Here is a 16967-nt window from a genome sequence, read left to right as displayed (position 1 = left end):
GCCCTTCTTTTCCAAGATGCCAATTTTCATGGACAAATCATATCCTCACAGTGCCCATCCATGAAATTCCTGTAGGGTTGGTCAAAAATAAACAAAAGGGTCCACTTGAGTGGGCATTCCCGTTTCCAACCCAATGTACAAAGCCAAACAGTGTGACTCATTTTGCATGACTCAGCTTGGCTTTATGTAAACTTGATGAGCAACTGGGGAGCTTCAAAATATTGATTTCACCCAATTTGGTGGCATTACTTTATTTGATAAGACAGCCCTTACTCAATGACCATAGAATTGTACAGCAAAACACAAAATACCTGTGGTGCTTGTGCTAGTATTTTGAAGAAGTTATCCAATTCTTTCCCAATCTCTTTCTCTTTCCCCACTGCCCTGCAATCTTTTCCTTTCGAGTACCTTGCAAAATATCCATATTACAGAGGAGGGAGTGCTGGATGTCTTGGAACGCATAAAGGTGGATAAATCCCCAGGACCTGATCAGGTATACCTAGAACTCTGTGGGAAGCTAGAGAAGTGATTGCTGGACCTCTTGCTGAGATATTTGTATCGTCGATGGTGAGGTGCCGGAAGGCTGGAGGTTGGCTAACGTGGTGCCACTGTTTAAGAAGGGCGGCAAAGACAAGCCAGGGAACTATAGACCAGTGAGCCTGACCTCAGTCGTAGGAAAGTTGTTGGAGGGAATCCTGAGGGACAGGATGTACATGTATTTGGAAAGGCAAGGACTGATTCAGGATAGTAAACATGGCTTTGTGCGGGGGAAATCATATCTCACAAACTTGATTGAGTTTTTTGAAGAAGTAACTAAGAGGATTGATGAGGACAGAGCGGTAGATGTGATCTATATGGACTTCAGTAAGGCATTCGACAAGGTTCCCCATAGGAGACTGATTAGCAAAGTTAGATCTCACAGAATACAGGGACAACATGGCTCAAAGGTAAAAGACAGAGGATGGTGGTGGAGGGTTGTTTTTCAGAGTTAAAGTCTGTGACCAGTGGAGTGCCACAAGGATCGGTGCTGGGTCCTCTACTTTTTGTCATTTACATAAATGATTTGGATGCAAGCATAAGAGGTACAGTTAATAAGTTTGCAGATGACACCAAAATTGGAGGTGTAGTGGACAGCGAAGAGGGTTACCTCAGATTACAACAGGATCTTGACCAGATGGGCCAATAGGCTGAGAAGTGGCAGATGGAGTTGAATTCAGATAAATGCGAGGTGCTGCATTTTGGTAAAGCAAATCTCAGCAGGACTTATACACTTAATGGTAAGGTCCTCGGGAGTGTTGCTGAACAAAGAGACCTTGGAGTGCAGGTTCATAGCTTCTTGAAAGTGGAGTCGCAGGTAGATAGGATAGTGAAGAAGGCATTTGGTATGTTTTCTTTTATTGGTCAGAGTATTGAGTACAGGAGTTGGGAGGTCATGTTGCGGCTGTACATGACATTGGTTAGGCCACTGTTGGAATATTGCGTGCAATTCTGGTCTCCTTCCTATTAGAAAGATGTTGTGAATCTTGAAAGGTTTCAGAAAAGATTTACAAAATGTTGCCAGGGTTGGAGGATTTGAGCTATAGGAAGAGGCTGAATAAGCTGGGGCTGTTTTCCCTGGAGCGTCGGAGGCTGAGGGGTGGCCTTACAAAGGTTTATAAAATTATGAGGGGCATGGATAGGATAAATAGACAAAGTCTTTTCCCTGGGGTGGGGGAGTCCAGAACTAGAGGGCATAGGTTTAGGGTGAGAGGGGAAAGATATAAAAGAGACCTAAGGGGCAACTTTTTCACACAGAGGGTGGTACGTGTATGGAATGAGCTGCCAGAGGATGTGGTGGAGGCTGGTACAATTGCAACATTTAAGAGGCACTTGGATGGGTATATGAATAGGAAGGGTTTGGAGGGATATGGGCCAGGTGCTGGCAGGTGGGACTAGATTGGGTTGGGATATCTGGTTGGCATGGACAGGTTGGACTGAAGGGTCTGTTTCAATGCTGTACACCTCTGTGACTCTACTGTGTGATAATTCTGCAGATGTGGTCATGTTACAAGATGGACACTCATTTTTTCCAAATGTGGTTATATGGAACATTGCAACTGAGTTATGTAGCAAATACATTCAAACAAGAGAGTCTGTTGTAAGGAGTAAATTGTCAGCAAGCACATAATATCTCAAAAACACTTTGATAGTATTTTTATACACAGAGCAATTAACTTTATAAGGAATAGGCTGAAGAAATGCAACGCATTGTTAAAGCTATTATAAAAAACCTTTATGTTTCCTTAGACTCACTGAGTATGGCTACTGGGGTGATGGCATTTCCTTGGGAAAGTTTACTAATGGTACCTGTTGACAGAACCTTCTTTACTGTAGGGTCCGAAGTATCTTGAAGTATAGTTCTCTCCGGCAAGGAGCTTTGAGTACAGACTGCAAATTGTGTTAAGATGCTGTTCCCAAGAAATAAGCCCCAATGACTCAAGGAATCTTCATCCATCAGAATGTCATTTAACATATGGTTCTGCAACCCTAGGTTTCCATGCTACTGGCTTTTCCATAACTCTGCAAAAGGACATTCAATTCTTGGCCAAAATGGAAACAATTCGCAATTCCCTCATTCATGAAGCCTGGTGAACACATTATTGTAACAGGTTTGGATTAATCTTGCAATTAGATTAGATTAGATTACTTACAGTGTGGAAACAGGCCCTTCGGCCCAACAAGTCCACACCGACCCTCCAAAGCGTACCCACCCAGACCCATTTCCCTACATTTACCCCTGCACCTAACACTAAGGGCAATTTAGCATGACCAATTCACCTAACCTGCACATCTTTTGATTGTGGGAGGAAACCGGAGCACCCGGAGGAAACCCACACAGACACGGGGAGACTGTGCAAGCTCCACACAGAGAGTCGCCTGAGACGGGAATTGAACCCAGGTCTCTGGCGCTGTGAGGCAGCAGTGCTAACCACTGTGCCACCATGCCACCCATAAATCTTACCCAATGATTTGTGTTATGGAACCAACCTCGACTCACTGCAGTTCACTGGAGTGCTTTTATCAAGAGGCCGCACTGTAGTTTCAATCGTGGCTTCTGTTTTTGAATCTTGACTGCTTCAGGTGGTAGACAGTCTGCTTAAATAGACTCTGCTTTCTAGGTAAATAGACTCTGTTTGCTGTTGTTCATAAGGATTCTGTTTAAAGAAACTGTGTTTACTGTGGGCCCTAGTGAACAGATTGCTTATACAAATCCAGCCCGTCTCCAATAATTACTCCATTTTCATATACCCAATCTGAATACGTTAGCCTAGAAAACTAGCAAGTCCTGACACAGCCAACAGCCTAAGGGTGGCCTTAATATATAAAAACAAAGAGCTAAATTGACAATGTAACTTGGGTTGTAATATACAAAGTAGAGGAAGTTGGCTAGCTGGAGCAGGAATAATACTTGAGGATGGGCTGTATCAGTGCCCTTCCATAAAATTGTTAAAAGTTTTATTTATACATTTATTAAGCTGAATGTTTGCCAGTTTCCAACTGAGTATTTTGTTAAAACTCAAATATATTGCAGTTAAAAAAAAAATTTGATCCAACTACACTTTGCATCTATATCTTTGGCTTTTACTTTAGTGTGACTTCGTGGTTCGTGCGTAAACAATTGCGGATGCAAGGGTCTCAACTGTTGCTGCTGCTTCTGATGGGATACTGCAAAGAACAGAACTAGCTTGAAGGTAGAGGCACAGCAGTGAACTTAGCTGGAAACTATTGGTTGATGGTAGACAATAACTTTGGGAAGAAGAACGATTCCGACTTGAGACACCTGCAATGAAAGAAGCAAATTGGTTTACTTCAGATGGCAATGACAAAATAGGTTAATGTTCATTTTGATTTTAAATGGGCCAATCCAAAAACTAACTGCAATGTCCTGCAAAAGAACTACAAAAAAATTCAATCAATGGTGCTGTGTACTTTTTATTTTAGCTTCTATTGAGAGTTTGTGTGTCTGTGTTTGGAGTTGTGGAGATTTATTCCACTATCATTATGCTCTGACTATTTTTCTAGTAACTGAAATTCTCTAAACTCTAATATAAGGATTTGAACAAAACTATAACATGATTGCTTAGATCATTGGAGTTTCTTTATTTTCTTTAATGGCTTCAGTAAATGTTCTTTCATAAGTGGAGGCATTAACTTTTGGTAAAAACCTGGGCTTTGACCTGATACTGTTGCTCAGAGTTAAGATACTGTGAACTAAATCTGAATCATTTAGTGTGGTGGCTGTAAAGTGACCCTAATTTCCCAGCAGGTATCAAAACTGTTCAGGGGCTGTACGAATGAAATGTTTAAAAGGTACTGTGGGCTGAATTCTCCATGTTCCTTTATCATCAGGCAAATTATTGTATTTATACCAGTGTCCTAACATTCGTATATTTGTATCATGAGCCTGTTAACATGTTTTCTCTTGTTGTTTAGAGAGGAACACAAATAAATTATTCCTCAAGAATGGACTGATACTTAGCATTGTAGAAAATGTTACAAAAAAATCTTGCTTTTTGAGGCTTGAGCAAAATTGTATTTGGTAAAGACACTGTACAGAAGGACTTGTTAAAAACATTAAAGAGTAAATTTCCTCCTGGCAGATGCTAGAAATGCATGTTAGGAAATGCTGTGTCCCAAGACCATGTTTTGCTGTCAATCAGTTTTAAGAAACAGAGAAGTTATGCTAAAATGCCATAGGAGCATTAGGTCAAGAACTGGCTAGCAATGGGAAAGTGGTGGGCAGACATTCTTGAAGGTATATAAAGGGCGATGGGTGGATCAAGAGTGGAGGCGGATGAATGTGAGTTTATAGGGACTGGAGTTTAATCAGACTCTCTTGAAGGGGCTAAAGGATAGTTGTGCTCTGATTCTGTTAGACCCCATTTCTCTCAAACTTTTTAAAGACTGCTCCACCCACTGCAATACTGTTGGATGCCAAAAACCTGAAACCAAGAGAGCTTCCCTTCTGACATCAAGAATCTTCATCAGGCCTGCTGGATGGGGACCTCATTTTCAAGCAGTCTCTACCCATTCTCAAGACCTCACTCCAATGCTAGCATTCCTTCCTCTGAATCAGAACATTGTGTATGCAGGACTCACAGCAAAGATTTCAAGTGTAGTTCATTGGATGTAGAATGTTTTGTGATACTTGGGGCTGTGATAGATTTTGTATAAAGACCGGTATGTCCAACAGCCCCAACACTACAATCACAGTGTCTCTTGATACCAGGACCACCCCAGTGCTCCCAGCATCTTGTAGTGTCTTTAGATAAACCCCTGCACTTGAAGTAGTGTTGAAGTTATTGTCATGTACAAAAAAATTTTCTTTTTGAACAAACAGAAACAAACTCCTATCTGCACAGTAGGTAGAGGTATACACATGAGAGCAGTACAATCACATAGAGCGAGACAGACAGCATTGTTTGAGAAACTACAGTACCCATTCATAGAGTACTCAGACCAGGTATCCCTATCAAAATCCTGTTCAACCACAGTCTGGTAACAGTGCTCAGTTTAGAAAGCCCACATTCATAAGACATCTGCTCATCAGTAACATTTTGAGTAATTTGTTCATAGCTTTATTAAATTATTTGGGTTGGTCATTCTGGAACAGCAGTACATTACCTGAAAGATATAGCAACCCTCAGATGACCATTGCAAAGAGGGTGTAGGGGCTAAAATTCAGACAAGTCCAATTGGAAGTCCGGCAGTTTGGAGTGGGCAAGTAGTTCTCATTGATAATACTTTAAAAAATAATAAAATGAATGTTGCAAGCAAACAGTCTTGAAAGCAGTGGATGGAACTGGAAGATAGAGAGGTCCATAATGCACTCTGGAGAGAATGAGAGAATGGCATTGGGAAAAGGGTAGGGAATAATAAGCTGATTGAATCAAAAAGGAAATGAGAGGACCATAGAAATAGGAATGAGGGTGTGAAAAGGAGGGGAAGGTATCGAGGAACAGCGAAAGGAAGTGAGGGGACAGATCCCCACCTTTCTACCTCTCTGTCCTGCTTAAAGATGTTTCTAAAGACCTACCTCTTGGATCAAGTGTTTGGTGATCTGACTTAATAATACACATGCCTCGAACCAAATGTTGTTTCATACCACTCCTGTGAAGCTTAGGATGTTCATCCAAGTAACAGATGCTATATAAATGGTATTTGTTGGTGAAGGAAGTATCAGTAACTGGTGGGAGGGGATGGCAGGTGAGCCACTGAGGGCCATGTTTTCCCCATAATCTCCCCCTCTCAGTTGTTGGATCCTTTGCCATCCATAACTGGCTACAAGACATTTGACCCAGAAAAATCAGGGAGAGTGCCATGGAAAGAATGAAAGAAAAATGTGAGAACAGGGAATAAATTGTGAAACGGAAGTAGAGTGGGCCAGAAAGTGTCAGCTCAGATAACAACACAGTCTTCTCTGTACAATCAAATCATAAAATCTCGACAGTGTGGAAGCAGGCCATTTGTCCGTTGGGTTCACACTGACTCTCCAAAGAGCATCCCACCCATCCCTGTATTTCCCATGGCTAATCCACCTGGACTGCACATTCCTAGACACTATGAGCAATTTAGCATGGCCAATCCAACTAACCTGTGCACCTTTGGACTGTAGGAGGAAACCCACTCAGACAATAAGAGAAGGTGCAAACTCCGCTCAGTGTCCCGAGGTTGGAATCAAAACCAGGTCCCTGGTGCAGTGAGTCAGCAGTGCTAACCACTGGGCCTCCGTACTGCCCATGTTATGATCTGGTTTTATTCAACTTTCACTTTGGCATTGTCCCAGCTATTGATGGCTCCTGAATGTTTCCATAAGCAGGAATATGACTATGATCTAAGTTCAGCAACTTCCTCCCTAAACCCTTTGGTGTTGACTTTGTCGAAAATTTCTGACCTGTTTTCTCAGAAGTGGACAGCTAAGATATCTCAGTGCTAACCAGCCAAAGTGCCTGAGGCAAGTCACATTTTCCAAATGATGGGAATCTAACTGCATGATTAGAAACATAAGGCAGCTTAGCATCACCCTGCATCTCCAACCCTTGCCAAAGGAAAAAAACGTCATGGCCACTTCCAGTCTATATCACAAGGGACTGCTTGAGAAGAGACAACAAAGAAAATTCCATTGCCTGACAACCTCTTATTTTCCCATTATTTTCAGATGACAATACATTGGAAGGATTAGCAGTACATAAATATCTAACTCCTGCAACTGAGGTTGTATCAGGGTCTCTGTTCCAAAGTACTCCATCACTTCAAGGTGCAAGAAGCCATGAACTGTTTCTGAAAAGAGAGAGCACATTTCTAACTTCAGTAAGGAGGTAGTTCTTATGGAGATTGTTGTGGAAAACTACAACAGCCAATATGTAAATAAACATCCGAGCACTTTACAATGGGAGGACGGGGCTTCAAGAGGTTACAGAAAAAATGAATATGGAAGCAAGTGAAAGCACGCGTTTAGAGACTTTTGAAAGAAGAAAAGGAATTTAATAAGGAGGATGAGAATTAGCAAAGTAGTATCTGTCACTAGTCAAGTGAATGGAGACAGGCAATCAGCAATTGTATAGAGTTGAAGGGTGCATGGGATCTGCTGGGATGTTCAGGTGGAGAAGATCACATCAATAAGATTGGTGGTAATAATTAAAATCAATGATGAGAATCTCAAAACCATTAGCCTGGAGGGCAGAACTCGGTTGACAGTCAGGATAACGATTGTTCATTGCTCTGTGTGAAAGAGGCCTTCAGCCATGTTAATCTGTGTTAACATGGGTTTGTGCGAGGTGGAGGAAATAGAGACAAGACATTAGGGAGATTCATTCCAACAGTAATCAAGGAATGACTAATGCTTTCTGCCCCAAAGAAGCACAGAGATAGCACAGCAAATAGACATTGTTATTCAGGAAGGTGAATACCGAAGGTGGCATGGACCAGGAAATTCATTTCCGGGTCTACCAAGCCATCAAGATTGTATGTAATCATGTAACCAGGGGTTTTGATGGTTTGGAAACAAAGGGACATGGGTACTTACAGGACCAAAGAAGGTTTTTTTATGCCCAATATTGTTGAGTTGATGGGAACTGACTCATTCAAGACTCAATATTGTTATCCCTTTATAGGGAATTTTGCCAGCATTGCATCAGTCTGGTTTGCACATTTGCATTCTCACTGTGATGACAATATGCAACGTCTCTGAACTGATAGCTGGCAGAGAGAAGTTGGCATGAAAGTGACCTGTACAAGTGACCTTCGTCACTCTGTAAGTATCTAGCAAATACCCGTGGCATTCAGTTTACTTGCAGCATGCAGCTCATGTTTCAAAATGAACTAGTTAGCACAACATTTATCACTCTCAAAACTTGAGCAGCATCATAACTTTGATGTCAGGGTGATAATCTAAAAGACGTTAATCAACTCGGCTGCACATTCCACATGTTCCTATTTTTGACGATCACCCAAAGTCAAAATAACTTGACAGGCCATAGAAAAATATTATGCTATGCCTGGCATTCTTCTGTAATTTACTTTCTGGCAAACTGTGACTCCTAGAGGTTCATTGACAGCCAGGTGAACAGCAATATCTCCTGATATAGCATGAAGCAATTAATACCAGGATTCCCAGACTGACTGCCATGGTCTGTACTGAGTTACACATTTAACGCTGCTGTTTACAAAGCCAACACTGAGTCTTCTGTTTTGTGCATCTCTGTCCATGTTTGTCACTAAATCCCCCATGTATTCTTCACCAGATATTTATTCAAACCAACCTTGGCATCAATCGATACTTCAGAAACATCTACCTTTCTTACCCTGGCACGTTGTTTGAGGACTTCATGAAAACAAGGGAGTGGTCTTTGAAATGGCAGAGCAAGCCATCTGATTCTCAGGATGTTGGATCTCCACAAGCTTCGTAAGCAAAGTTACGATTGGATGCTAAAGGCTGACCTTTCCTTTGATGTCCACATCCTGTGATTGAATTTTTAAAAAAAGTATATTTTCCCCTGGAAGCTTGCTTTAAATATTTGCTGTGCAAAAGAGAGAGAACAATAATCTTCTCATCTGTTTGTCCTTATCCCTGTGTCTTCAAGTTCTTGAGACAAATATGCTGTATGAGAACTGCTAAATAAACTTAGTACTAGAAGTTGCATCCGTCCCATTCTGCTTGCCAATTCAATTTGGTACTATTAAATCTATAGTAAGGTAATTAAATTCTAATGATTCTCCAGTGGCTAAATGCTAAGGGGCAGAGTCGAAAGCTTTCCTCGCCTTGGTGTAGACACAGAATTGGATTTAATGGGAAATCTATAACAATCCATTACTTCATAGAGGAATGGAAGTGTAAATGACTCTGTAACAAATGCACATATGCAAGAAGGTACTTAGATTGACATTATCATTTGTAGAATACCTGATAGGAGAAACTGCTAATAAATGGATTTAAGGCTTTGATAAAATTGTATATTTACTAGTCTTCAAATTTGGCAGAACAATTACTGTATTCTCATCTTTTTCCAAGCATCTCTCATAAAATGAATATTCAGCACATTTCAGTTGACATTATAATGATTCCAAAAATGATACTGTCTTCGCATTTTAAAAAAATTTAGGCATGGAATGTAATTTGTTTTATTACAATACATTTAAATTATAGCAGAAACCTTGGGCTTGTACAAATGTTTTTGGTTAAAGTTGTACTTATATTTGACTAAAATGTCCAGAAAAAATATTAAAACATTTGTAGTTAATCTGAAAATGTTAGTTTTGATATAATTGCACATTCCTTGAGTAAATATCTGCACTTAACTGAATCCCTATCTCGCCCCCTAGTTTTAAACAAGTTTCTGTATTCCGTTTGTCCTAACTGGTAATTATAGCTCATTATTTTGTTTCAACTAAAGAGTTTTCCTTTTCAAAGTTTATCCCATTTCCAATGATTGCTTAGATTAAAGTCTCCAGATCTGATAGCTTAGATGTGTATTGCTTCTGTGAAATAATTAAGTGAAGTGAGTGTAATACTTACAGAGTTTGTGTTCGAAGCAAAATGTAAAGGTTAGAAAGTCAGGGAACTTGATTTATCTTTGTTTAATTATAGGCATGTTTTCACACACCAGATTCCTAATCATTTAGATGTAATCTACCATGTTCTCGATTAGTGTGTTTATATCTTTCCTCTAATTAAAGGACAAAATTACCATTCTGGATTGTAATATTCTACAAGACAGAGGGAACAACAAAAACTCAGCTTTATTAGTAAATTAACATAAAAGTAAAATTTGAAGTGCAGCTTCCCAGTGTTTGAGTAAGTTGTGAATATTGAATACTTTTACTTAAATATTTAATTGTTACAGAAAAACATTTAAATACTATAAGGCAAGATTAATTAAAAATATTACAAACTTTCCCAGCAGCAGGATATATAATTACATCGAGAGAAATTAGCAAATAATTCAAAATCTAGCTCATAAATCTAGCTCATTACCTATATTCACATCTGCAACAGCTTCTGTTTTAATTTTGTTGAAAATTGCAGCATCAGTGAAAGCTTCAAGTTTTATAAAGTGAATTTACATAGAGGGGGGTTCATGTATGGAATGACCTTCCAGAGGAGGTGATGGATGCGGGTACAATTACAATGTTTGAAAGGCATTTAGATAAGTACATGAATAAGAAATGCTTGGAAGCATATGTACTAAGCACAGGCAGGTGGGACTAGTTTAGTTTGGGATTATGGTCAACATGAACTGGTTGGACCGAAGGGTCTGTTTCAGTGCTGTATGACTATGAATTAAAAATATTACCCTGACTTGCTACTTTGATATCATTTTTAACCTGTTAGATATTTATGTCTTTAACTTGTCTATTCTTGCCAACCCTTGATACAGTTCCATTTCTTTTGTTACCAAGTATTATTTGTTCCTGAATATATCTGGACCACCTGCCAAACAATTTTTTTGTTCTCCAAACAATTAAGGTGAAATGTAGAAGTGCAGTTTCACACTGTCAAGCGAGCATTAATTCATTATTTATTTGTCACCAGCATAGGCCATTTGGAATAGGGTAGCCTTCCTATTTATTAGTGCTATATCTGGTTCTGTATTTTCAAATCTTCTAGCGCCCTGATTCATTAGAATTAATTCTTCATGTAGAGTTGATCAGCCTGGTCTTTATTGTCACTGGAAGTTGGAGACAATGAGAAGTCTACAGTTCATAAATTTAAGTCTTACCTATTAGGCCAGTTTATGGGTCATTTGCCTCTAAGTCAAAAGGTTGGGGATTCAAAGTCCTATTCCCAAGACCTAAGCACAACTTTTGACTGACATTTCAGTAGGGGAGACCTTTATCCAAAGATATCTTTGGACTCTCTCGGGTGGACCTACAGGCTGCTACAGCACAATTTCACAAAAAGCAGGCAAGTTTGTTACTAATGTCCACACCAACATTTTTCCCCTCAACCAGCACTGCAAGTACCAGATTATCCCATCCTTCACACAGTATCATTGTCTTGATGGAATCAACCCACTGTCTTTCCTTCTCTTTAATCTTTCACAGGATTTAGGAATACAGGCAAGGCCAGTATTTGTCACCGTTAAACAGAATGTATGCCAGACTGAGTAAGGACAGCAGAGTAGAGATACATGGTCCTGATGGGGTTCAGCAAGGTGGGTGCTAAAACAATATTTCCCCTTGTAGGAGAGACTAGAACTGGGAGACTCCGTTTAAAAAGAAAAGGTTTCCCATTTAAGATGGAGATGAAGAGTGTTTTTTTCTCTCCCAGAGGGTCGTGCATACGTTCAATATGCTGAACCTTCCTCTCAGAGGGCAATGGAGGCTGGGTTGTTGAATATTTTTAAGGCAGAGACTAATCAATGTTTGAGTAACAATGGTGTTGGTGAGTAAGCAGGAAAACAGAGTTGAGGCCACAATCAGTTCAGCCACGAGCTTACTAAATAGCAGGGCAGAATGGAGGGGCTGAGTGACCCACTGCTGCCACTAATTTGTTTTCTCATATTTAATTACCCAAAGGGTGTTGGAGAAGGTGATGGCCTAGTGGTGTTATCACTTGACTATTAATCCAGAAACTCAGCCAATGTTCTTGGGACCTGGGTTCCAACCCTGCCACAACAGATGGTGGAATTTGAATGATGTTTTTAAAAAATCCAAATTAAGAATCTACTGATAACCACGAAACCACTGCCAATTGCCAGGAAATCTGGCATACTAATGTCTTTCAGGAAAAGAAATCTACCATCCTCACCTGGTCTGGCTTACATGTGACTCCAGACCCACAGTAATGTGGTTTATTTCCAATTGTCCTCTGAAATGACCTAGCAAGCCACTCAGTTCGAGGGACAGGCAATAATAAAAATGCTGGCTGCCTACGTCCTATGAGTCAATTTTAAAAAATATAATGAATCAGGTGGGCTATCAATGATAGTTTGATGGTTGTTTCAGAGAACATCTTTGGGACACCCCTACCAACCAACCAATCACACCGCTCTGTAACTTTAACTCCCCCTCCCACTCCGCCAAGGACATGCAGGTCCTGGGCCTCCTCCATCGCCACACCCTAACCACCCGACACCTGGAGGAAGAATGCCTCATCTTCCGTCTTAGAACACTACAACCTCATGGGAGTAATGTGGATTTCACCAGTTTCCCCAACTTTAGGCTTGAGCAGCTAAATTGCCTACCCTTGTTGATATGTTGAATAACCTCAATGAACTTGAGAGTCATAATGTGGCCTAAAGCAAATGATTTACCACACTTTGTGTCATTACCCAGGCAAAACTGTGAATGTGTGAAGTGTTATTGTGGCGGCACCTACAGTAGTGCAGGTGAACTCGTCTTGAACACAGTTCCCAGCACAGACCACCTGGGTCAAGTGGCTTGTTTCTGTATATCAAATTCTATATAATAAAGCAGCAGTTTGATTGATCAGAGTTGTAGGAGCATGCAATGGAGTTCTGCACACTGATTTGGTCTTGCAATGCTTCATCAATGGCAATGAGATCCAAGCTGATATCTGGAAATGTAGTGAGATTATTATTGCTTAGCTGTCAAACTAACTGGGATAAAGCCACCTATAGTTTTAACTCCTTATTTAAGTGTAGCTGCAGTCCTGTGTACACTGGAATTCGTATAGTGGGTGTAAAAGCTGAGAACATGCGCAGGCATCAGATAGGAACCACATTATTGACATACTGATTACAGGTTGTACAACTTGATGTAAAAGATGGAACTGCTAGTATGAATGGCAGGTCCTGTAAAATTGCTCCCAAACAGACCGTCAATATTCAATTCACACGCTGGAGTAAATTTGAATCTTTTTTTTAAAAAATGTAAGTTCAGCCTCAGTATCACTGATACTGCCCATCAGCAAAAACTCTGATTTTCTTATATTTCTGAGGAGTTCGTGTTGGTGTTGGAAAGGGGTGGGGCACATTGGTATTTGAAACAATTTTAAGTTTACAATTTCAAATGCAGTTATTTCTACAAAATCAAAACACATAGATATCCGAATAAAATATCAGTCATATTTTATAATATGGAAAGCATATCTTTAGAATCTTAGAATGCAGAGGTCATTCTTCCTGCCTGTGCTGGATCTTTGCAAGCAATTTACCTGCACACCTCTGTTCTTTCCCATTCACCTGCAATTCAGTTTACAGATAATCTGCTTTCGACATTCAGATCAACTTGTTGAGTAAAAGTTCCCTGAAGCTCCCTCTGGGTTTTGTTGCCAATTTTAACCAAATCTGATGAAAGCAGCAACAATTGCAGCCTCTCACAACTGGATGAAAACATGTAATCTTTGATGGATTGTTGGTCAAATGCAAGTATTCTGAGATACTTGTGACAAAGGTCTGTGAGTCAATCTCATGTTCAAAACTATTTTTAAATTAATTTGGGATGACTTTTTTTTTGCAGATGAACATTGTTTTAATCAACCTGAAGCCAGAAGGGTCAGAACACTGAACAATCTTTGCTACAATTTGTGTGAAATTAGCTACAGTTAGCCTCCAAGCCCAACGATGAAAAATATTTCTCTTGTGCTGCTGTCTGCCTTAATCAGATGGTTTTTAATTGAATGGTTATTTACCTGTATGAATCATAAATTGTACATGTTAATCAATCAAGAAAACAATTGTTTCAAAGAAGGTGAGCCTGCACTTATCCAGTCAAAAGTACTGAGGTATTGTCACTGCTATAACATAGGAAATGGTGCACCCTTTATCAGCACAGCAGCTTAACCTAACAACAATGTGATAATAACCAGCTAGTTTTTAGTGATAAATGCTGGAGAAGACACTGGTGACCTCCTAGTAATATCTTAAGCACTGACACATGAGATGGTTTACTCATTTTAATTTTTCATCCTTTGGAAATACTTACTTGAAATACTTTTTGTGTCGTTCTCTTAGAATTAACAGAAGGTTCTTGTATTCACCCATTTCAAACTTTATTTATTTAAAGTAAAACACTTTATCAAGAGCTTCTTTCCTTCAGTCGAGCCAGATTTTATTAAGCCAGACATTGTTACTCTAAAAAGCGGTCTGGACTTTAAGCAAAAGGTTATCTTTGAGAGCCCTCCTTCTATTTAAACATACTAGTTAGGAAAATGATCCAAGCCAAACACATTATTTCAATTACTTTATACGACGTGGAACATGATAATATCACCCATAAATACACATGATATGATGAGCAGTGCGATAAGATCGTCCATGGTATGTTGAGATGATTTGTTAGTGGAAATAACGCACTTGAAATGGGAAAATGAAAAATAATTAAAAACAAAGTCCACACGTATGGTTAATACTCACCTTAATCCATACAAGTTTCCTCCCCAGCCTTCTTTAATTACATGATACAGTCTCAGTGCACTGCTGACTCCCAGTTGACATTGATCTTTGGGAATAATTCCTGTAGTGTTTCCTCTGTGAGAACTCAAGGCAGTTCCTCTGTTGGTTTCTCACATACTCCTTGTAGTTTTTTGTCAGTAGGGTATAGAGGAAAGGGTTGATGCAACTGTTGCCATACGCCAAACAGGTCACAAAAAAGTTAACGCAGGTAGTGGTTTTGGGAGACAGATTGACAGTTTCACCGAAATACAGGCTGAATAGCTGCCAAACCCAAAAAGGCAAGAAGCAGATGCAGTAGGCAAGAACAATAGTCAAGATCATATACAGGATCTTCTGATTGGGCGACTTCTTTATTCCTTTGATGTGGAAAGTCGTGGTCTGGGACAACCAGTAAGTGCGGGCCAACTTTGAGTACAAGAATCCAATGACTACCCCTGGAGCCAATACACAAGTGTGGAAAAGTACAGTCAGATAGATTTTGTATGCATGTGTTGTCCATGTCGAGTGACAAAGACGTTTTATTATTCCTTCCCGGTTAATTTCATGGACTTCAATCATTATCATGGTAGGAAGGGCAAGGAGAAAGGAAACGAACCAAACAGCACAAGTAATGATTCTTCTGTAAGCCCTGTTTCTCCGAAACATGTCCAAAGGTTTGACCACTGCCAGGTATCTCTCGGTACTCATAACAGTCAGGATGAAGATGCTAGCATGCATGGTCAGAAAGTCAAGGCTGAAAAGGATCCTACAGCCAACCTCTCCAAAGTACCAGTACTTCTTGAAGTAGGTATATACCACAAAGGGGATGGTAGAGAGGTAAAGGAGATCAGCAAAGGCCAAATTCACAATGTACACAAACATGGAGCCAGTAAACCTCATAGACAGGGTCATCAACACCAGGATGTAGACATTGCCTATAATCCCCACTAGGCACATGGTGCTCAGAATGGTGCCGAATAGTAACGTGATCAATGCTTCATCCCTTGACTCCAAATCATAGTCTGAAGATGAAGAATTTACAACAGAGGACAAGTTGCTCATTGTCTCCGGGAGTATCCCCTCCATGTTCCTGAAAGTCCTGGATTGATTTGGGGGGGAGAACTGTTGCAGCTTGCTTCAATTTGTCCCCAACCAGCCCCCACTCCGGGCTACGAGGGTCATCAGATGGACAAAGTGCTGTTGGAGTACATTCTGTCTCTCAGTGCTCACCAGGCAAGAACCGCTTCCCAGCAGCTCCATCAGGAGGCTGGTGGATTTCCGATCACTTTTTAAAAGAGAATCCTTCCCTCCGTGCTCACGCTGTTAGTGATCCCAGTCGAGAATCCCTCCCGGAGTTACCGAAACCTCCTCGGTGTCCCAGACGCGGAACCTCAGCGGAAGAGATGCTAACTCTGCATTCGTCCGGAATACTGTAATTGCAAGTGTGTTTGAGCTGCTTACACACTGTACAACATGTTTGGGTAGGGGAGGGGGGTGGAGATGTGATTCTCTGCTGTTGGTTCACCAAAGAGCTTCCATCCCACAGCACGGTTTGTAAAGCTCAGATAACTACAGGAATTGCAAACCTCCGTGCTTTTATTGAATCGGGAAAGCCTGGGAGCTGGGGCGGGGGGAAAGGTCTCTCTAAATCTGTCAGAGCCAACGTAGTGGGGGGGGTTGGAGCTGATCAGTGATCTCTCCGATTGGATTGAACCACTCCTGGCTTTGACTGCGGCTCAGTTAATGAACACCGACCCAAGAGAGGAGGTGCAGACATTGATGAGTTTGATTTTTTTTAAACGAAACCGTTTAATTATTGGTAAAGAACGATTGGGGGGGGGGGGGGGAGGTGGAAATCCAGGATTTTGGTGAAGAAATGGCGATATATTTCCAAGCCAGGATGGTGAGTGGCTCAGAGGGGAACTTGCAGGGGGTAGTGTTCCCATGTATCTGCTGCCCTTGTCCTTCTAGTGTTGGGTTTGGAAAGTGTTGTTTGAGGACCTTTCAGTGAATTTCTGCAGTGAATCTTGTAGATAGAACACCCTGCTGTTACTGAGTGTAGGTGGCAGAGGGAGTGGATGCTTGTGGATG

General features: G+C 40.7%; 1 protein-coding gene across 1 annotated transcript; it reads right to left on the bottom strand.

The window, feature by feature from the left end:
- Nucleotides 1–1826: 1826 nt before the first annotated feature.
- Nucleotides 1827–16452, bottom strand: uts2r5 (urotensin-2 receptor 5). Its single transcript, XM_072559316.1, has 2 exons — nt 14859–16452; nt 1827–3820 (listed from the first exon to the last, which is right to left on the bottom strand). The coding sequence occupies exon 1, from the start codon at nt 15960–15962 to the stop codon at nt 14892–14894; it is 1071 nt and encodes a 356-aa protein (XP_072415417.1). The 5' UTR covers nt 15963–16452; the 3' UTR covers nt 1827–3820; nt 14859–14891.
- Between the last annotated feature and the right edge of the window lie 515 nt (nt 16453–16967).

The sequence above is a fragment of the Chiloscyllium punctatum genome, chromosome 40, assembly GCF_047496795.1.
Source record: "Chiloscyllium punctatum isolate Juve2018m chromosome 40, sChiPun1.3, whole genome shotgun sequence".
NCBI classification, from domain to species: Eukaryota; Metazoa; Chordata; class Chondrichthyes; order Orectolobiformes; family Hemiscylliidae; genus Chiloscyllium; species Chiloscyllium punctatum.
The sequence above is the reverse complement of the archived record's forward strand: the minus strand, read 5'-3'. Positions and strand labels throughout refer to the sequence as shown.

What these genes read in the sequence shown, in the direction of transcription:
- uts2r5 (XM_072559316.1), bottom strand. Translation starts at nt 15,962, where the DNA reads ATGGAGGGGATACTCCCGGAGACAATGAGCAACTTGTCCTCTGTTGTA.